This window comes from Peromyscus eremicus, chromosome 3 (assembly GCF_949786415.1).
Source record: "Peromyscus eremicus chromosome 3, PerEre_H2_v1, whole genome shotgun sequence".
NCBI lineage: Eukaryota > Metazoa > Chordata > Mammalia > Rodentia > Cricetidae > Peromyscus > Peromyscus eremicus.
The window spans coordinates 22,103,090-22,126,722 of record NC_081418.1 but is presented as its reverse complement, the minus strand read 5'-3'; the positions used below and the strand labels follow the sequence as shown (position 1 = coordinate 22,126,722).

The 23,633-nt window shown below is 38.6% G+C and overlaps 1 protein-coding gene across 2 annotated transcripts in view; it reads right to left on the bottom strand.

Moving 5' to 3' along the window:
• Positions 1-23,633, bottom strand: part of Umad1 (UBAP1-MVB12-associated (UMA) domain containing 1) — a 183,269-nt gene that overhangs the window by 36,085 nt on the left and 123,551 nt on the right. For both annotated transcript variants that reach the window (XM_059257368.1, XM_059257369.1), the window contains exon 3: positions 17,789-17,850. In XM_059257368.1, coding sequence (XP_059113351.1) covers positions 17,789-17,850 — 62 coding nt within the window. The remainder of the gene's footprint in view (positions 1-17,788; positions 17,851-23,633) is intronic.

Genomic DNA, 23,633 nt, shown 5'->3' with positions numbered 1-23,633 from the left:
TCACAAACACTAGTCTGACAATACTCCTGTAAGGTATGAACGGCAGTTATCTCAATGATGTCAATGAGGAAACACAGCAAGATTGGGTAATTGTCCAGAAACCACAATGGGAGCGTGCAGTTCTTCTCTCAACACTGACTCAAGTCATCGGAGATGCTCAAATACAGAGCTTAGTTCACATAAGCAGCAAAAACAAGTTTAAAAACAATACAGAACTTCACCATGCAATTTCTAAGGCTTGAAAACGGCCCATGATTTACAGATAATGCTGACTTCTTTCATGCATTTTTTTTTTGTGTGTGTGTGAAAAAAACTTGTGTGTGTGTGTAAGCCTTACAAGGCCAGAAGAGAGTATCCGATGATCCTGGACCTATAGTTACAAGTGGTTGTGAGGGAACTGAAGTTGGGTCCCATGAAAGAGAAGCAAACACTCTTAACTGCTGAGCCATCTTTCTATTGCCTACTTCTTTTATTCAAATGGACACTGAGAGACTGGAGCTAAGAAGTAAAAACTCACTGCTCTTTAGTTTGATTTTTCTGACCAAATAATACAATCAGTTTTTAAAAGTACAGAAAATTATATGATATGCTACTAACAATATCTTTATAACCATGTAAAAGAATAAGTTTCTGTTAGAGAATGATATTTGGAATGTTCTGGCTCTAGGAAGAATGGCATGAGGATGAGTTGGACCTAAAAACATGACTGAAGGATTTTTATAAAGTAAAACTAATTCTACCTCAATGTAGTTATTTAGATACACAGGAAATTACTAGTCAGTAGTATCTAATGTCCATTACCAGAATACCTAACCCAACACAATGTAATATAATTATCTATATAGACATCAGCACATCACTGGTATTCAGTGTAACTTCAGTGTCTTAAGACTCAAGATACACATTTAACAACCAAACACACTTTAAGGATTGGTTTGTTTATTTACTTATTTCAGACTGGGGATTAAGTCTAAGGCATCATATATATCAGGCAAGCTCTTTACCATTAAGCTATATTCACAGCACTGAATTTGTCTTGTATAACTAAAAAAAATTCTTGTAGCCCCATCAGGAAATGTTTGGATGATTTCCTTACACATCAGAAATAATTACAAATTCTCTGCTTCAGTTCAGTTCAGTTCATCTGCCCATTAAGGCCACACTAGTGGAAGATACAAAGAAGAGCAATGCCAAGGCCCACCTCTCACAGAACTTCTGCTCTATGCACTTTTATGCACTGAAGATGCTCTACTGTCTCCCTCTACAAAGGTTTTGAGGGAGACTATAGCAGACATTGGCTCAAAGTCAATACAAGGAAAGTAGAAACAGAACCTGCTCAAGATGAGAATCAGGAAAAATAAAGTGTCTGTTTCAAAGTTGGTTCAAAATCACTGTACACTCACAGAAGAAAGACAAAAAGAAAAGAAAAGAAATTTAAAAGAGAGAGACAATAGATCATGTAACATGATTTGTTTTTCATACCTGAGAGGCAAATATCAGTGCAGTGAGAGAGTGCTTCCAGCAGAGAACTAACTTGTGAGAGACCTCGGAGGGCTTCTGGGAGAGTCACTTCCTGGGCTGGGCGTGAGGGGCCGGCTTCCATGATGGCTGCGATGAAAAGGGTATTATACACGAAGCACACAGCAAGGAAAGGCAGAATGCTGTGCAGGCCTGGGCCAAGCTGGGAAGTGGGTAAGCGACTCCAGCACTCTGTGAAGGTCGATGCAGACCTAGAGGGGCTGGGAGAGCTGCAGCATATGTGCAAGTGTTCTTATGGAATGCAGAAGTCACAGATCTGAGGTGGGAAAAAATTATGTCACTTTGTCTTCCTTTCCTCATTTTGTTTTTAAAGTAGACAAGTCTATAACTGTGTGTTAGGAACAGAGGAGGTCAAAAGTGAAGACGAAAGATCTCACAGAAAACAGTGATAAAGAAATGAGGTGATGAGGGGCTGCCTGATCTGTGGCCCTGAGGGGTAAGAGAGAGGACAGACAAGAGGTGCTCTGACATGTCCTAGTGAATAATTCCAATAAAGAAGGGAGAAAACATCCTCCTTGACTGGAGTGCACCTCACCTCTGTGACCAGGGTTCCCGAAGGCTGGCATTGCAAGCCTTTCTAATGCTTCCTTCATCTGGTTACTATTAGTAGAACTGACACGTGTACCATTGTATCATTAATATTTTCCATCAATGAAAAAGAAAATTGTTTTTAGGTACAATGCCCATGCAATTAGAACATGACATGAATTTTCCTTTAAAACAAAAGTGGAGCATGCCAGATCTATAATCTGACACCTAAAACACTATGATTATATTCTAGATCAGGTTTCAACACCTTTTCTATTTGTTTATTAATTTCTTCTACATATTTTTATAAGGGTGTAACATACGTATTGAGTATATGGTTTATGTGTGTACAAATGAGTGTGTGTGTGTGAGAGAGAGAGAGAGAGACAGAGACAGAGAGAGAGACAGAGGTCAGTGTCGGCTGGCTTTCTCACTCCATCTCACTTTCTGGAGGCAGGGTCTCTCACTGTGTGTGGAGCTTGCTGGCTAATGAGGTCCAAGGATCTGCCTGTCTTTGTCTCCCCCCCCCCCCCCCCCCCCCCAAGCACGAGGGTTACAGACAAGCACTGTCACATCCACATCTTTACAGGGCTCCTAAGGATCTGAACTCAGGTCCTCATGCTTATGTGGTGGGCATTTTAGTGACCGAGACATCATCCCCCATCCCTGTTCATTTACTCTTAAAGAACAATGAGCTGCCTTTCTTCCCCAGTCACATGACTTGTAATCACTGAGGATCTTGTTCCCCTGCCTCCTGTAAGCCACGGTCCAAGAAGATTCTTAAAAATTTCTTGCTGAATGAATACATTAAAAAAAAATTAAAACCAAAGAAAACCATCTGTTCCCTAAACCTGTACAGAGTTAGTTACTGCTGCTAGCCTGGGATGAGCAGGCCAGTGTGGAAGAGGTGGCTGTTCTTCAATCAACAACAATCTGAAATGAATATTAGGAAAGACATATCTACTAAATAATTTACCATTATCTCCGCAATTTTTGTTATGAAAATTGCTAGAGTCCTAAGCATGGAATGCTCCTTATAATCCTAATAATAGATATCTCCCAGAGGAAGAGCATTCATAAGAAAATGCCTGCATGACAGAGAGGTGGCTCTGCATTTAAGAGTGTGTGCTGCTCCCACGGGACCCCAATTCAGTTCCCAGCACCCACGTTAGGCAGCTCAGAAGCACCTGCAAACTCCAGCTCCAAGGGGATCTGGTGCCTCTGTCCTCCTCGGCACTGGCCTCACACGTATTGGCAAGCATGAAAGTCAACGGGACCTGTCTGTGATGAGAGAGAAGGGGGCTATTTACGAAGAGAGGAGACCAGTAGAAAGGGCAGGTGGGAAGACAGAGGTGGTGGGGGTGAACACAATCAAAGCATGAGACATACATGTATGAAAATGTCACCACGAAACCCATTATTTGGCATAATGCATATATGGTGATAAAGTTACCTTTTAGTTTACAAGTAAAGTCAGTTTTACACGTATGACAACACCATACAATTTTCTCTTCAGATATATGTACTAAGGTGTTACGAATCAAAGTCAAGTGAGTGAAGTTGCTCATGCTTATTCTCTCAGCACTCAGATGGGATATAAAGACCATAAATTTGGTGCCAGCCAGGAAACACACACACACACACACACACACACACACAAATCCATTTATTTCTGTTTTTGTGATATTTTGTTTTTATGGGCTTTGTTTGTGTGTATGTTTCTTGTGTGTGTGTGTGAGAGAGAGATTTTTTTAATATTCTAGTTTGTTTTGTTTGCCAATTTGTTTTTTAAAGAGGGAGAGAAAGATAGAAAGTAGAAGGGGGTGGGTGGGGTAGTAGGGAAGATCTAGGAAGAATCTAAGGGTGGAGAAATGATCAGAATATATTACATGAAAATTTTTTTCAAAAAAGAATCCATTTAAATATTAAGAAACACTTATTAAACATTAAAATGACTTGAATAATATAAAGATAGCAGTATAAATGTACTAAAACGAGGTAAAAAGTGCCATGTGTGAGTGGCCTGTTATTCTCGTTTCTTGATAACCTTACTGGTGTCCTAAATCCTGCAGGTCTTCCTTAGCTATTGAAGCTACAGTGATCACGTTCTGTATTAAGAATTTGGTCTACACTAAGCAAGGTTATGTTTCACTATATGATCAGTATAACATCATATTACAATTCTGTTGACTCCATTTTCACACGTGTATGTCTGCACCCATAGATTGGCAAAGAGCTGACAGAATGATTCATTTGCCTCCCTTGGCAGTGATCACACATCATACAGCCAGTGGGCACACTAGATTATCTCAATAGTCTCAAACTCATTAAGATAACTTCATCTTAGAACACTCTATTGAAATACAGACCAAACCAAAATTTAGAACTAAGTAATATTAAAAGGGAAAAGGTAAATTATTTGACTTAATTTGAATTGTCTTATGGCTACTAGTCACACATTAGTGGACTGTTCCCTTAATTGTAGAGAAATCTCTTGGCAGGTTAGTAATGTGTCTAGTGAGTAACATTTCCTGGCCTCCCTTGCTGAAAGTGGCAGTTTATGAGATGCAAAGGAAAGCTGCTGGATCAGACTTTCAAAAACTCACTTAAAAGGCCGATTCTCTCTAAGGTTTTGCCAGCCCTCCCCTGGAGGAGGAGGGAGACGCAGTGGCCAGCTTGGAACCAATGGCACATGGGTTGACACATTAGAGGTGGCGACGCAGGGGGACAGAAAAGTCTGAGACATTGATTAAGGAGCCATTATACTATTTTTCAACTGCCCAACTTGGGACATTTTCAGATGAAGAAAAGCCAACCCCTGGTTTAAGTCACCAGTTCAGAACGGTCCATTACTTGAACAGATAAATGGACTTCCTCATTCATCTATATAATCTGAGGCACTTATCATACTCTTTGAAAAGTGATTAAAAATAGCTTTTATATTTTTGGTTGTGAGCCTAGCCAGAGCCAGGAGGATCTCTGTGAGTTTGAGGCCAGCCTGGTCTCCAAAACGAGTTCCAGGAAAGGCACAAAGCTATACAGAGAAACCCTGTCTCGGAAAAACCAAAAAAAAAAAAAAAAAAAAAAAAAGCTTTCTCAAAAACATTTCCCCTATACTTTCTATAAAGTTGTATATCATGTTAATATCATTCATTCTTTGAAGATTGGGGATTGAAGGCTTCTGTTAAAATGCAAATACAGTCTGAGAAGAGTCACATTTCAAGCTATCAATATAATTGACTAGATCACTGTGAATCAGGTATCTTAGGTAGCTGTGTAGGCTCTAGAGGGATGAAACTCAAGGCCCGTTATGTTTTATGTAGGAAGACTATTTTTCCACTTCATTCCTAGAAAGAGACACACTGATGACAGCCTTAATGGAGGACACTAAAAGAGAAAGGGGAGAGAAGAGATGAAGTGATACCGAAGGGAAAGGAGGGATGGGAGAGATGAGGAGATGAGACAAGTATGTGAAAAACAGGAGTACCAAAGGCACACTTACCTCATTTAATCATAAAATACTGTATGACCACCTCCATAAGGGCACACTTTAACCCCAAATATTAAAAATTCACGTGTGAGTATATTAACTATCCAGCTGAATCCTTAGAGTCATTTTCATATTTGTCCGATTGTGGAAAAAAAAAACCTGTGGGCACTAAGAAATCTGGTAGCAGAAGAAACAAGGTCAGTTTAGAAAAAGCAGGTATGCCTGAAGCTTTGCCAAGGAGACAGTTGCTCTATTAAGCATGAAAACGTTTCTCAAAGTTTATTGTTTTTGAGACTTTGGACTAAGTACTAGAAACTCAAAATGATGATTCCAATCATGCCCTACCTTCAAAACTCTTCCAAGTGTCTCCAAGAGATAGGGAGGTTCTAACAACATGCTGCGGCGATGTGCGTGTTATCACTACCGTACCCTGAAGCTGAAGTAGGACAGCAGAATTTACACCAAGGGTGAAGAACGGTCAGGGAAAGCTGCACAGAAGAAATGATACCTACACGGGATCTTCAAGGATGAAAGAAGATTTTGTAACAAGGTAAAGGGATGTTCATCCTAGGCAGACCAAAGTACACAGAAAGCTCAGGAGATGAATGGTTGCGGCACTACAAATACAAGCTGTTGCTGTAGCACTGGAATACTGAGGAAAAGACAGAAAAAAAGGTGGGGGTCGGGGTGGGGGAACGGAGCTGGTTAGAAGCCCGGCCAATGCCATGCTTCATCTGTTGGCAGGCTTCCTTCCTGCCTTCCTTCTTTCCTTCTTTCCTCTGTCTCTCTGTCTCTGTCTCTGTCTCTGTCTCTCTTTCTCTGTCTCTCTCTCAACCCAGAAGCCTCACTGTTCACAGGAAATGCATGTTTTTAAGGGTTCATTCGATGTTTTGAATCTGTGATTATATGATTAGGAATTTCACACTAAACAAGCCAAAATAATAACAGAAGAAAACACATTGGCTGTAGGTAACCCTTTAGCTGTATTAGTATTCATATGCAAGTATTTTCTCTTAAAAAAATGAAAAGAAGGCAAGGTGAAAAATATAATCTGACCCTTCTTATCTCCCCCAAATATGTGTGCAAGTCAGGGCACATACTTAAAGCACACCGGGGCTCAGAATGCATGTGCATTACCACTCTATCTCCAGGCACAGTGGGGCAGAATGAGCAAACAGCAGAGCATAGGCAGGCCAAGCAGAACTCTGAAGTCTTCTGAGTTAAGAGTTGTCAGGCCAATTAGAGATAACTTTCTGAGTATGTCCCAAATATTACATGGGACAAATGTATCCTAAAAAGGACCCACTGCCAGCATGGTGGCACACACCTTTAAACCCAGTACTTGGGAAGCAGTGGACCTGTATTACTTTTATTACTAAAGTAACAATTATAATTTATAAAGTAGTACCTTCTAAGTGAAAAGGTAGCTGGATAAAATATCTATTATATTTTTGGTGGCATTTTGGTTCCTTTAGGGAACGCCACTAGCCACACATGAGAGAATTAGAAAATGTAATATAAAAATGTAAACTTAACTAGCTTCAGCTATGAAAAATTTCCCATTAGCAGTGGGATCTCATCTTTTAAATCAATGAGTCACGCCTAATTAACGAAATGGAATAGTAACAACTTAAGGAAATATTAAGTGGTGGTCACTGACAGGTCATAAGTATCAAATACAATATCAAAGTTGTCTGTTATATTTCTTCTTTTTTTTTTTTTTTTTGAGACAGGGTTTCTCTGTGTAGCTTTGTGCCTCTCCTGGAACTCACTTGGTAGCCCTGGCTGGCCTCGAACTCACAGAGATCCGCCTGGCTCTGCCTCCCGAGTGCTGGGATTAAAGGTGTGCGCCACCACCGCCCGGCCCATCTGTTATATTTCTAAAATGCAAATAGTTCAACAAGAATGTATAGGCATAAAACATTTTCTAAATATGTTACTCAAAACAATTTAAAAAGGAAGCATACATTTATAATAAATGACAGAAACTTAAAACAGATACGAGAAAATCTTTTTCGTGGTCATAGGGGTCTTATTAATATGTCCTCTACTGACGGCCATAACAAGAGTGTGCTGAGCAACTGTGGAATGCAGGAAAGGTGGAGGCCCGACTATTCCAGGCTACTGTGGCTCTTTCTCTGTACATTAACCCGACTTTTATGACTTCCAGACTCCTTTCTTCATCAAGGTACCTATCAGAATGAGGCGTAGCTTATGGAGTGGCTGCTAGAGAGAACACTGAGGGGACGGAGATCTCTCCCATACATGCATATGAGCCACAGAAAGGAGCACTTATTCATCAGATTTAAACAATATCCTCCATTTCATGCTAATTGTATGGTCCTTTGCAACAAGCAAAAGACTGCCCAACATAAAAGGCTTTCTCAAGAAAACCACCAGTCTTGAAGGTTGGGGAACAGATCAACTTGTCACCCTTTCGAGAGGAAGTATGTGACTAATTCAAGTATTACATTTCCCTTCACAGAAGGACCTTTACGAATTTCATTATCATGAATGTTTATCCAATAGCTTCTCTCTGCTTACCATAATGTGATTCTGCTGATTTCAGTGCTCTACAACCCCTAAGTTGATGCTTCAAAAGTTAAAGGATTTAAAATAATTATACAAAGTTTATCCCTTCATTCCACAAAGAAAATAGTTAAGTATACTAGGAAGCAGAGGCTGATGGATAATAAATGCATGTGGACCAGTCCCTTCTACACAGAAGGTCTGCTTTGCCTGAGCTCTTTAAAAACTCGCTTTCAGTTGTTGCCATATGAGTAATAATATGGACTCACAGAATAAGTGACAACGTTATTCAAAGATCATTAAGATGTTAAACTATGGTAATTTATAACATAATTTGAGGTATGGAAACATGAAAGAGGTCTCTGGAAACCTATATTCACTTAGAATTATGCTATCTATCATTAACAGAACATTAAAGTCATCAGGAGAGGAGGTGGAAAGTAGAAAAACGTAAGTCCAATTCACTCGTCTGGCTTTAGAACAGGGGAGTGGCATTTGTGCCTTTTTCAGTGGGTCATCACTTCTAATCAGCTACCCCAGGGCTGGCAGAGCCGAAGCACAGCTGCTTCACCTACAGGTCTTGAAAGGAACCCAGAGGAACAGGTCTCTCAGACTTCCGCAAGAGTTCACTACTCAGGTTAGAAACGAAAGTAAACAGACTGTGGATAACATTTATTAAACATACTCAGGCTTTTTTAATCGAATAAGTTGGCATTGTCCAATAAAACTAAGGGATAAGTCATACAATTAACTCTTTTTTTTCCTGGTAGTCTAATTAGTAGCTGTAAGAAATAAGTGAAATTAAGTTAATGCCTTACCTTGAGCACAATCTGTCAGAAACAGCATCATCCCTTCATGTGATATAAATACTGAGATAGGCTTCCATGCCTAATTTTTAAAAGCAAGTGGCTACTACATTATGTGATGTTAAACTAAATGTAAAGATGGGACCTGTTCTTTGTTTTAATTACTACCCAGTGTTTTCCTGTGAGCTGGACGTCAAGCCCCTAGTGAGGTTAGTTGTTCTTTTGTATTAATGAACAGAGCAGGCTCCAAAGTACAAAATGTTACACCATTGGAAACAGACATGGAGTCTGAAAATGGCCGTCCTGACTTTTCATTAACACTCAGTATGCACGTGTTAAAAGAAACTACTTCCTTTTCCTGCTTTTTTTTTTCCCCCTCAAGACAGTGTTTCTCTGTGTACTTTGGAGCCTGTCCTGGAACTCACTGAGATCCGCCTGTCTCTGCCTCCCGAGCGCTGGGATTAAAGGCGTGCGCCACCACCACCTGGCCTCCTGCTTATTTTTTGATTTTGTCAAAGTTCAGGAACTTGGGTTTTCTTCTAGGATCCAGTTATTGGCCACATTACCCAACAATCAGGAGAATACTCACATCTTTACCACTTGTTGGCCTTTTAAATAAAATGACATTGCAAAGGAGTTAAATTATTTAAATCTCTAAAACCAAAATGGTTTATGGCTAATTGGTAAGAATCATCGATTCTTGTCATAAAAATAACTTGAAAAAAAATCACAACAATAATAACCATAAATGAATACAAAAACAAACTAAATTCCAGGCTAACAAGCCCTCACGAAATTACAGAAGGCAGCTCACGGGCTTGCATGCTGACCTGAGACCCCACAGGCCACTCTGACAGACTACAGCAGAGATGGTCAGTATTAGCCAAGTAAACCAGAGGAGTGCCAGCATTTTATGCTCAGATCTGAGCACACAAAATGTAAAAGGTTGTTGTAATGACTTAACTCCTTTTGTCTTCTTACTTACTGTTAGAAAAGTTTTCATTGAACTTTGGGCTTTTCACTGCCTTCCAGGAAACACAATAAAAACCGGGAAGTTAATAGATTATAGATTCGACAATAAACGCTTAAAAAGATCTTCAAATGCAAACGGAATATTCATCTTAATGACTTAAAATGAGATTAAGTGACAGACATAGTTAAAACTAATTGCCATAGTATGATTCCATATATAATTTAGTTATAATCTAATTGTAATTCTCAGAATATATCATCCTTGTATCTCAAATATTTGCATAATTTCATCTCTGTGCATTATAAATGCCTTCACACTTAAGGACAGTAGTGTTGATTCTGTTAGTTAATGATTATCTCTCTAATAGCCTCAAATTTTCCTGAGTGATGGTTGTCTCCAAAAGACATCATTGTATGTTTAGTCCTGGAGTTCAGTCATGGCCAACTGTCTTCTTGTTCTTCAGATGGTGAACTCTTAGGAGTATAATCCAGGACATTTTCAAGCACACAGAATGTTTAACAGAGCTTCACTCAAGATATTTTTATGAAATACTTGTTTAAATAAATGGAGCAGTCTGATATTTAAAAAAACGCATTTGGGTGAGAAGTCAGAAAATTATTATTTATTAACCAGTCTAAACTAGCTTTAGGTAGGCAATGATAAAATTCAAATAGTTATTCATCAGATCTTTCTGTGACTAAATTATCTTATAATTAACTAACTATGACCTACATATTTTAAATTAATTCAATTATCTTTTTGCTAGTGTTTTCTTTAGCATTTGAGCATTCATCACGATACCAAAAAGTTCCTTGTATAAATTACATTCCCTCAGGTCTCAAGAATCTTACTTTATTCTCTCAGGCTGGCAGGATGGCTCAGCAGGTAAAGGTACTTTCTGCCAAGCCTCACATCCATAGCTCGATCCTGGCAGCAACGCGGTAAAAGAAGACAACCAGATCTGATCTCCACACATGTACCATGGCACGTATGTTTTTCCTCCCACCACCACCCACACACACATATACACACATACACACATATACACACACACATACATACACAAACATACATACATATATACATACATACACATGCATACATACATACATACATACATACATACATACACATACAAACACACATACACAAATACATGTTTAAAAACACATCTTACTCTTCTGGTGATTACCTGTAATTTGTCACACACTACACTAGTGGTTCTCAACCTTCCTAATGCTGAGACCCTTTAATAAGTTCCTCATGTTGTGATGACCCCCAACCATAAAATTATTTTGTTGCTACTTTATAAGTGCAATTTTGGAATCATATGTAAATATCGGATATGCAGGATACCTGATATATGACCGACCCCCAAAGGGGTTGTTAAGAACCACTGCACTGGTGTAACCACCTTACAATTTAAGCAACTATGGAATGTAAATATCATTTGATATATTTAAAATTAGGATCTGAAAACTGTAGGGCTGAAATAAGGTAATGTAAGCCACATTCTATGATAATGTGTATGCCTCTAAACTCAGACTTTATAAAGAGAACAATGCCTGATTAAATATTCTCAATGTGAAGGGTTACTGATGTTATACGTTCGTAAAGTCAGTTGTAAGGTAATTATTTTGATTTATTTAATCTTATTAAGAATATGGAGTTTGAGTAGAACCCCTTCAAATACAGTAAGACCTCAATTAAGTTGCTATAAATGATGTTTTGCAATATCGCTGTGTGGAAAGGTGCTGACTAGCATGTGGTTTGTCTATTCTGTTGTGACTCCACAATTCTCTACTACACTGTTTCTTTATTCTTCATGGTTTATATTCTTTGGCTAAGGAAACTTGTTTTAAAATCTTATACTTCGTTATGGAGCTACCAAGATTTCCATATTTCTTGCAAAGAAAAATTTCACAAATTATAATACAAAAAGTTAGAAAAGTAGCAATGTATTCATGACTTGAATAAAATCTTTAAACACCACGTAATTAACTTTTTAAATAGTCTATATTTATTGTACAAAGTAATAGTTTATTATGACATTTTGATACATGCATACTGTGACCTCAGATCATACTTACCTATGACCCTCTTTCCCTCCCCTTCCTCTGTGCACAGTCCCCCATTTACTTTCATATCGTTTTTTTTTAAATATCTAGATTCTGCATATGAGAGAAATATCTGCTGTCTTTTTGAGTCTGTTATTTTGCAAGCCTCCTAATTCTTGTACAAGAAAGTCCTATATTATGGGGGCAAAACAAATACAAAAAGATCCTTTAGAAGGTAAGTTCCTGTTGTTGAAGATACCATGCATTTTGGACACAGGACCTAGAGGATTTGAGCTGAATCTAACCTGAAAGCATTTTCCCTGAAGACTAGCTTTCATGATAACAGAAGGCATCATGCAAGCTTCTGAAGGAGGAAAGCAACTAACAATCCGGGCCTCCCCCCCACCCCCGAACTACAATGCCTATGAATGGTCAGCATAGCACAATAACCTAAAGGTGCAGCAGTGCCATGCAGACCTTGGTGGTAATAATCAACAACTCTCCAATTGTGCTTAAGACTTGTTCAATAGGAAGGAAAACATGCCTGGTACTGGAAAGCTAGCCAGCTACTCAAGGCTAGTGAAATCAGGGATCTTTGAGAACCCACTACTGGCACTTTACTAAACCAGTGTAATTCCTAACTGCATTCTAGGGATTTATCCTAAAACCCACAGGTAAATGTAGCTCTCATCTCTAATCAAAGAAATTTCTCCTTATAACAGATGGAGACAGAAAACTACAGCAAACCAAAATGCAGAGAACAAGTAACCATGTGGTACCCGGCCCCAACTGATAAATCTGCAACACAACTCCTACACCTAAGGGTAAAGGAACATCCCAGAAGATGGGGTGGGAAGAATGTAAGACACAGAGGTGCAAGAAGTCTGCTGTGAGATTTTATCTCCCAGAAATGCCAGAAGCTACACACCCATGAAATCTCACAAACATGGTTACCTAAACAAGACCTGAGCAAGGATGACACCAATACACACACTAGTATGGAAGGGGGCAATCTTACAGGGCCACCAAACACAAAGAACTACAGGCAATTAGGAATGCTGAGAGCACTCGGGGAAACAGCCTTGCTCAGGGAAGAGACCACCCGTTGGTAGACAATCCTAACCGGTCAGTCCTGAAATCATATGCATACAAGTAAGATAAGGAATAAGCATGCTGTATTTATATTTTTAGAAATATATATAAACACTTACATATATACACACATACATTTACACACACACACACACACACACACACACACGCACACACTTAAAGAAAAAGAAGCCATAAACGAGAGAAAGAGCAAGGGTTGGTGGTACATGGGAAAGGCTGAAGAAAGGAAAGATGAGGTAGAAAATGATGTAATTATATTTTAAGTTGAAAAAAATCATTAAAAAGGAAAAAAGTACACCTAAATATATTAGCTATAAAATGAAATTTAATTACCATACTATGTTTAGTTTATCTGCCACTGTGTATTAATTTCAGGGAAATACTTGTTTGAAATACAAGAATTATGTGTAGAATAAAGTTGAAAATACTCCCATTATTTTCTGAAAATAAATACTGCTATTCTAAAATATTAGTTGGCAAAACAAATAAACAAACAACAAAATGATTCTTGGTAATCATTGCTTACAAATAATTTATAAAAACATGTTATCATTTAAAAATCTGATTTGTAATTGCCTTTATTTAATGAGTGATGCCAAAAGAGTTAGGATACAGACAAATATTCAAATACAAATGAATGTTGAAGAAAGGAATAAGACATAGACAACAAAAGATGGCTAGAGGAGGGTGAACTGGATAAGAAAGACAAGAGTCAATTTAGCATTTGGATATCCCCACGTCCTGGACAAGCATTCTACCAATACCAAGTCACAACTCCAGCTAGCTGTTAGCATACTCAAAAAACCTAGCTGGAAACACAAAAACATAGGCAAGAAAAGTTATGGGAGATGAATTACAAGGTACATATATCCTCATTATTTTACCACGTAAGGTGCCAGTCCACAGTTAGTTTTACAGCTGCGAACTGGATAAATTCCTTGTGCTCTAATCTAAGTGTTTGTACAGATGAATCAAGCATTTATTGAATGGCTGACACATGACATGCACAGGGAACAACATGTGTTTTGAATAAATATACACATGCACACACACATAAACATGCACATGTATACATATAAACAAAAAAATACACACGTGCACATGTACACTCACAAACATAAATATACACATGTACACAAACATAAATGTACACATGTACACACATACACATGCACTTGTACAAAACATATATATGAAAATATGCATAAACATACATATGTTTGCAAACATACATATGTATACACATAAACAAACCCGAGTACATGCAGCCAGCCAACCAGCCATTTCTACATTGTTTATAGTATTTTTAAGTGAATTATGAGTCTTTCAGATAGTATAATAATTACAATTTCTTTATCAGATATACATTCTTCAAAACTGTCTAAAAATAATTAAATGTTTTGTTGCTAATGAAGAATCCAAAAGTAAGATTTTATTAATGGGCAATACTATGAAGTTAAAAAGAAAACATGTTTTTTTTAGAGACCAGATGTAACTGTGTTTTTAACATAAAGCAAAAGACAGAATTTGATGAAGAGATTCATTGTTAAAGAAGACCACTTAACACAGGAAGCTGCCACTCTAATGAGGGTGTGGTCTCCATCTTCTAAGAACTGGCACTACAGCAACGTCATCAGGAAGAACACCAGTCCTAAGAAGTCACTGGGGTTGTCTATGGCTAGAGGAGACTGAGGTTGAACAGAGCTTGGGTTCAAGCTTTTACTCTGCAGGTTTCATGGCATTTTAGAGGCATATAAGTAACAAAACCCCCTATTTGGAAAGAGATCTTAGGAAGAAATGCCGATCCCATAAAAGGCAAGCGAAGAGCCAGGACCATGCTGGTGGAAGAGGAGCCCGTTAGGAAACCTTCAGTAGGTAGAATCGTAAAGACTCAATGAGGGCTTAAGACAAATGCATCCAAATCGCATTTAGGCTTTTAATTTGGTAGGTGAATCATGGCATTAATTAATTAATCAGTTACGTATTTTTCTCAGCACATTTTATGCATCAGATGTGAATCTGAGTATATAAGGTCTATTTTAACTCTAGACAGGTGGCTGGTGGTAAATAAGTGATCTGAGACAGTGATAAATGTAGTGGAGAAGATGAAACAAAGTTCTGTGATGCTGACTAGGGGAGGGACACTTAGCAAAAGTTGTCATGAGAAATGATAGCCAAATAAATGTAACTTCTACTACAACAAAGGGTAATGAGGGTGAGGGCCAGGAACACAAAGGACTAGAAGAGAAAAAGCTCAGCACCATCAAGCGACAGGAAGACCAGAGCATGGAGGACACAGGTGGGCTGTGGGAGAAAAGAGAACGATGTGAGCCTGGGTTCTCCGCAAGGCCCACTCTGTTTGTGCTCATTTTCCGTAGAGAGTAGTCAGCTAATTTCAAGTCCCCGAACGATGCAATCTGACGTTTATTTCTGTCAGCTATGTAAAGAATGGCCTCTAGGGGAAGCCTGGAGGTAGAAACCTGGTAAAAAGTGGTGGCTTTGACTGCTCTTAGCAGTGACAAGGCTGGGGGATTGTTGGAATCCAGACACAGAGGCTAAGATGACAAGATTTGAAAGGGATAAAGATGGAATGTGGAGGACAGAGTGGAGTCGAGGGGGCCTCAGGGGATTCAGTTCTCCACCGTGTCATGGATGATGGTGACAGGAAGAGATGATGAAAACTTGGACAGTAGTGCTATGTGTGTGTGTGTGGGGGGGGGGGTGTGTGCGCACATGCAACACACACATACACACACACACAAATCAACAAGTAAAGCCTTCTATGGTCAAGTTAAGGTCGAAATGTTTAAATATAAGTAAAATGTAGTCAGCTGGTTAGACCGTCTTAAACTCAGGATCACTGACTAGATAACACACTGTGGGAGTCATGAGCCTCTCTCCAGAGTGTAAAACAATCAGATTAGATGGTACCTTCTTGTTTGTTTTTACATGAAGGTTCAAGCAGTGCAGAATATACAGCAATGTTTTAAAGAAGGAAGATAAAGAATTATATTTGAGATGCTTATGGTAAAGATAAATAATTTTGGCTTTTCTATGATAAATCATAGCCTCCTGTATTATGATTTAACTGTGTGGTTTCCTTTGTAGCATCCCTGTTCCCTTTGTGTTCCTGATAGCAACCACTGGCCTCTCCATTGCTCAGAAAGTGCTTCTGACACATCTGAGAACATACATCAGCTCTGATGTACTAACAGTCTAGAAACAGCACAGTTCAAATACCTGGAGACTGTCACCTGAAAAAGCTCCTTTCCTTAGGAAGCAGCTTTGGAACTCTTCATACTGATGAGCAAACATAACAACAACAATAAACTGTCAAGCTATGCAGACATTTCTAGTACATCGTGTAAGTATGGTCCGTCTCAATGTGCGTCTCCGTACCCACATTCCTTTTGATATGTGGAAACTGAATTCTTAAGGTAATAGCATTAAGAGATGTGGCTTTGGGAGATACTTAGGTCATGAGGATGGAAGGGGGAATGGTTCCTTTAAGAAGGGTGACGGTCAGGACTCTATGTCATGGCATGAGAAGGTGCCACATATGAACTAAAGAGTGAACAGGTTCTTACCAGACAGCAAGGTTGGTGGCACCCTGGTCTTGGGCATCCCAGCTCTAGAACCGAGAGAGATAATTTCCTGTTCTGTAAGCCACTATACAGTCTACAGTACTTTGTAATAGTAGCCTGCTAAAAGACTAAAACTGAAGAGAACAAGGTACTTCAGAATAAAAGGTAGACAGTTTTCTTTGTTCTTGTGCCCAGTTCTTTCATTACTACATACCCAACGCCTTAGGTACAGTCAGTGTTTAGTAACTATTTCTGAAATGAATGAATGAAAAAAATGCCCTTGATTATAAAACATTTGCTAAGTGAAAATTATTAAAAATCCCTTAAAATAAATGTAACTTTCTACTTAGAGCTCATTCCTAATTAATTGATTGTAATTAATGGATTCATTTATCAGATCTTTTGGACCACTTACTCTGTATTAGGCACTGAGGAGCCCGTGCTGAAGCAAACAGGTCAGATCCCTGACTTCCCTGCAGCTGGATTCAGTGGCACTCTTCTGCTACACGGGAGAAGTGGGGGTGTCTCAGTGCAGAGAGCTGCAAAATTGTGGTATCTCTTCCACTTAAGTATGATGTTACTACTTCACATTCCCCTAAGTCTTAGAGATGATCACTTCAGTGATTAAACACCGTCAATACACTGTGCAGAAAGGATCCTAACATACTAGCATATCCTGCAGAAGAAAACAGCATTTTCATGGAAAAAGAAGATGTAAGCTGCGTTTTCTCCAGAAGAGGCAGGAAGTACTCTCTGAGGCAGAGATAGACAATAGAATTCTCTACAGGTTCATATATTATCTATTCAAATGTGCTAGGAAGAAAAAGCACTAAAAAATAGTCAAAATGTTCTAACTCAAGAATTCATTCCTCTCTTTTGCCCCCTTCCTTCCTCCTAATTTCCCTTTTTCCCCTTCCTTCCTCCCTCCCTTCCCCTCTCTATCCCTCTCTTCCTCTCCCTCTCTCTTTTTTCACCTCCTTACAAAAGTTCCCATTTCCTGCACTAGACATGACACTTGGGCAGTCACTCCAAGTCCTGCTCATCACGGGCTTCCATAAACTACCTGCTTCTTGGTGTGAGTTCAGTTACTATCCTTCCTCAGGAGAACGTGGCATCGTAGTGACTTTCTCAGTTTCCCTCCCAAAAGGTTCTTACTGCATGTCACTTACCTGCAAAGACTGGCCGCCTTCTGCTTCGGAGGTTTTACATCTCATTTCATTTGCTGTGTCTCCTATGCAGCAAAAAAGACACAGAGAGAACTTTTCTGTTATGACCAGTTGTCTTCTGTTTGTTCACAGGACTTATTGTAACTGTATGTTCTGTGCCATGGAAGTGACCACTGTTTCCTTTGTTACAACATAAACAAATTAATTTTTAAGAATAATAAAATATATTTTATCCAGGTCTCATAAATCTCCCATAAACACACACTGAAATGTATCCTGCTTTAAATAAGTTTACATTGAAACAATAAAATCAATTCATATTGCATATACCAAGACATATTTTAGACAAGCCAAGAAATCTATGGCTTGAAGACAGGCAAACAATTTTAAAATACAAATTTCTTTATGACATGAATAATTGTTCTCCAAATTTGTTTTCATAAGGTTTAATGTTTGTGGGTTTTTTTTTTGTCTCTGTGGATTAAAGTAGATATGTATGTTTCTGTTTAGCAATAAACCAAATAGAAGACAATCTTCACAGCAGGGAAGGACAATGAACAACACATAAAGAGCTTTCAGTTAGCACTATGATTTCTAAGTCTGGTGCCTCAGTAGACTCTATTCATAAATTATTTTGGATCTCATGACTTGAAGGACAAAATGCATACACAGTTGAGCAAGTATAAGCACAACAACTTATTAATGGCCTGCTTTAATTTGCTTATTACTAATAGTTGGTGACTGGCACATGGTCAATGCACACCCAATTAGCTTATTTCTCTGAAGCATAATCAAAAGCTAATTTAGTAATTTGGAAATTGTTCTTCCCATAAAATTAGGTCCGTTTAAGAATGTACATAACAGTGAAATTATCAAGCTTATGGATGATGCTTTGACTGAAATCAAAGGTAAGGAATTTGTTTATGTTAAAGAATGTTAAAAGCAGTGAGTAGAAACAGACCATGAAAATCTTTACGGAGCTAAATTCTTTCAATGAAATACAAAAGTTTAGTCTATCAGTGGTGACAATTAAAGAGAAGATGCTTGAGAACTATACAGAACTAAATTAACCTTGTGATGTTTGAAAACCTCGGCCATTTCTAATGATAGTTGGCACCCTTAAATGTTTCTGTACGAACGATCAATGCACATCTCAGTCTATCGCATATGTTTCCAGTGTATGCAATATGACCGTTGGTGGGCACGACTCAGGACAAAGAGAGGTATTCAATATTTATTGGTTCAATGAATTAGTGAATTTCTCTTTCTTGTATTTCACCTATAAATCTGTGGCAAAACACTTAAAGGTAGCTAATAAAAAACAATACCTTCTAAAATCTGTTTAATTTAAAAGGCAAATTTATGAAATATTATTTTGATATTTTGTTATTTCTAATATAATTGTGAGATCATTTTTAAATTTTAAAAAGTTAATAGTAGTTTTCAAAATTCATACTGAAAGAAAACCACTACTAATTTGGTCTGTATATAATAGCTGTAACTTTATTGTTAAGTCAGAAATTTAGTCAACCTATTGCCGGAATCCAGGATGTCCAACTCTCCCATTGACTTTTTACATGGCTGTTTACAGTAATCCTGCACTGACACATCAAAAAGAGCCTTCTCCTCAGCAATTCCATCTTCTGTCAGGATCCACCCCCAACATACAAACAGAGAAAGCAGAGTACAAGGAGCTCAGTTTGCTTCATTAGACATGAGCATGGACGCATGCTCAACTATTACAATAATATATGTACCATGCTAATAATGCCCACAAAAAAACAAACAAAATGTATAAGGAACCATGATAAACTCATTGTGAACAGCTACTAACTCTACAAAAGACTATTCATTTAAAATAGTGACCCTTAACCCACAGCTACACTGTCGCTTCATTTAGCCAGAATTATCCACCATAAAATCTATGCTTCCTTTGCCATTTTCTTGTTTCAAGGTGAGCACACACATTCTTCCCTATTTCTCCCCACTGTCTGAAAAGCCAGAAAGGTTATCAGCCAGTGTTCTTGAGAGCACACAACACATCTGCCTGGAAGCAACGCACAAGCACTATTAACCACAACGCCGTGCTGGGCGATGACTCAGATAGCGCAACCACTGATTACAAGGGAAATTGCCATCTGCAAGATTATTTCTGCAAACAAAGGCACAAAATGAAATGGAATTCAACAAAAGAAAAGAACAGGTCACAGTGAAAGAAATACAGCTTTTGAATTTTTTCCCAATGGAATTGTTTTATCGTGATGAAAAATTCAATTATTTGGTATAATTCATTTAGAAGTTAGATACTATAACAATATATAAAAACAAACATGAGAAATGCAAAGTAAGATGTTTTAGTTTTGAGATACCACTTATGCTTTACAGGCTACATAGACTCAAGTCAGCCATTTAGAAAGGAGAAGAAAATCCTCTAAGGTTTTTCATAGTAATTTCTCTTTTGTAAAGCTGTTGATGACTGTTGGATGGATGTGGTAAGATCTCCCCTTCTCTCTATCTGACAAGCAAGTAAACTTCATGGGGCAGAGGCACTCAGTGACCTGCCGCAGGTCTTCTGGAGGGAAGGCAACCACATCTATGGCAGAAGAACTCATTTCCAGAGCTGGTACAGGCTGTGAAAGCCAACTGCTCTGAAAAGGAGATCTGAATGTCAGGATCTGGAGCTGGTGCATGCCCCCCCCATCCTATTCTCTCCATTCCTGTTTGCCTCACTCAGCTCCATACCTCATGTGTTTTCTTCTTTTCCAATGGTAATGACGACTATTTCTGACCAGAGTTAGCCTCTACACTTCCTTCTGGTCTTATAAAGGAAACATATAGTGCCCTTGGTGGTTTTCCAGAGTTTTAAAGACCAGATACAGTTTTACTATTATTAGAAGCAAAAATCCTCATATTCTAGAACATGTTAGTTTCTTTGAAAATGTAGATTTTATTTTTAGTAAATGATAAAGGCTACATGTCCCAATATGGCTCAAACAGATCTTAAAGGACTAACGTGAAAAAATTTAGAGGTTGGTCAATTTTGTTGTGAAAGGCCAGATAGTAAACATGTTGGGCTTTGCAGGCCATATGGTCTCTGTCACAACTTCATATTTCTACCACTGTAGACAAAAGCAGCCATAGACATCATGTGAGCCAATAAGTGGCTATGATCCAAGACAATGTTATTTATGAAAACAGCTGGCAGGCTGGAGAGTTTACTAATCCCCGTTGTAGAGGAATATGTGTACCATGCATTTTCTGAGATGAAAAAAAAAATGGCAAAACGTTTGAGCTCTTCAAGGAGATGAGAAAGGGAGGGTCAGTAGAGCACCATCATGACCCCAGTTCTGTTGGGAGAAGGTGGGGTGGGAGAGGAGAAACTGGAAGAAAGTGAGCACTAGTCATAAGGGAAGGTAGGTAGTGGAGAAACTTCCATGCATGGGGAAGGATGCCATATGGCTTGTACAGAGGGTTTGGTGGTAGACAACTAAGGTAACAGACCCATGGTTCTCACTTCTTAGGCCCCATTACCACTTGCTCCTGGCCACTCTTTTCTCTGTGGATTGGTGAGTTTGGGAGGACCTGGTTCTACATGACTGTACCCTTTCTTTAGTTTCTCTTGATGAAAGACAGCCACAGAGAACATGCTGTTCCACTCAGCCCTCTTCCCAGAGGGGGAAGCCTGCTCCAACTCAGCATATGCTACAACTGGGTGGAAGTCAGTCTAATTATGGGATGCACATTAAGAAAACCATTTGCCTCTTGATTTAAACCACATTATTCAACACAAGTTTCTAGGCAGAAGAATTGGTCTCTCTCATGGTTTTGTTTCAATTGGCCATATTTTATAGGAAAAGAGGACTGTCATTACCAGAACATCCTTGAGCTCCTAAGCACCAGGACTGGACTGATATAGACATAACTAGAATTTGCCTCCATACAAAAAGATAGGAGCAGAAAGCAACTAGAAATGATCATATTCAATGACTTAGCTCAACAAAAAGGAAGACATGCCTGGTACTGGGAACCTAGCCAACTACCTAGGATTAGTGCAGTCATAGATCTTAGATAATCTATAACCACTTTACTAAACTAGCACAATCCCTAACTACATTCTAAATATTTGTCTTTATACCCACAGATAAGTGTAGTTCTCAACCCTAATCAAGAAAGTTTCTCTTTGCTACAGACACAGACAACCCACAAAAATGCAGAGTTTTAGAGTCCAGTCCCAACCAATACATCTACAAGACAACTCCTGCACCTAAGGCTCGAGCATCATTGCAGAGTGGGGTGGAAAGATTTAAGTGCAAGAGAAATAGGAGGCTTGCTGTGATGTTGTCTCTCTCAGAAATGTCATTAAGCTACACACATGAATTCTAACCACTATCGCTATCTAAACAAGACCTGAACACGAATGACACCAACCAACATGCTAACAAGGAAGGAAGAAACCTCAGAAGTCTTCAACCCTAGACAAAGAACTGTACGCAACTAAGGAAAGCAGAGAGTAGGAAAAACAGTCCTCCCCAGGGAAGAGTACATCAATTGGTGATCCAATACCAAATGGTCAGCCCCGAAAGCAGGTTCACATAAGTCATGTTATACAGGCTGAGCAGGTTGTATTTAGGAACACACACACACACACACACACACACACACACACACACAAACACACACACACACCAATAACAATTAAAAAGAGGCCATGAACTTGAAAGAGGGGGTAGATGGCAGGGTTTGGAGGAAGGAAAGGAAAGAGGGACATGTTTATATGTACATATAAATATGTATGTATGTATGATAATCTCAAAGAATAAAAAAGAAGTAGAAAAATCTATTTTTATTGGAAAGGATTTATTTCTAGAATTCCATATCCGAGAATATAATCTACAACAATTATTCCAAGGAGTTCACATAGGAAAAATATTTCTATGGTCAGAAGTATGAGAAAAACCTGCAGAGCTTAAGTTCTCAGTTGATATTTAGCTCATTTTAGTATCTGAGAAATTGTATAGTAAAGAAATGACAAATATTTTTTCACAATGCTATTTTTTTCCTTTTTTCTGGAGCATTTTAGTCACCTAATGCCAGTAAACACCTTACACAGGCTCATTAACACTCATAGGAAACACAGATATAGCATTTTGTAACAATGCTGGCATAACATTGATTTTAAAATGTATTTACCTGACACTTTAGAGGGCTCTTGATATGGCCGAATTTATCCACCTTTGAACAGTAATTTTGTAAAATGCTAATCTACACTTTATGCCTTTCTATGTTTTTTTCACAATGCCCTGTTGATCCATTAATTTGCATCTAGGACAGACTAAGCAGTTATGTGGCTGAGTTCTACTGAGTAACTTATTGCAGAGTAGCTGAGACTTTCTCTTCTGCAGAGGAGAAAACCCCAGTGAAAACTTAAAAACATTTTGGAATAAAGGTGTGTGTGTGTGTGTGTGTGTGTGTGTGTGTGTGTGTGTGTGTGTGTGTTGGGGGATAATGTGGGAGGGAGACTAATAAGAACAAAGTTATATATGAAAATGCCATCATGAAACGTATTACTTAGTATGCTAATTCACAAAACCAATACATTTTGAAAAAGATGAAAAATAAAAATATCACTGCAACAAATTCTACCAATTAGAGATTCATTAGAGTTAATGAGCTCTGCTTTTAAAATGCAAATACCCTCTGGGAGTGTTTGCCTATTAGTCATTGGCCAAGTGAAGTAGTGGAAAGAACATTGGAAGGGTCACGCCATCAGCCTCCTTCTCATCTCCAGTCACACTCCTTATACAAGGCGGTCTGGCACCGTGCAAAGAGAATGGCTTTGAAATCTGTC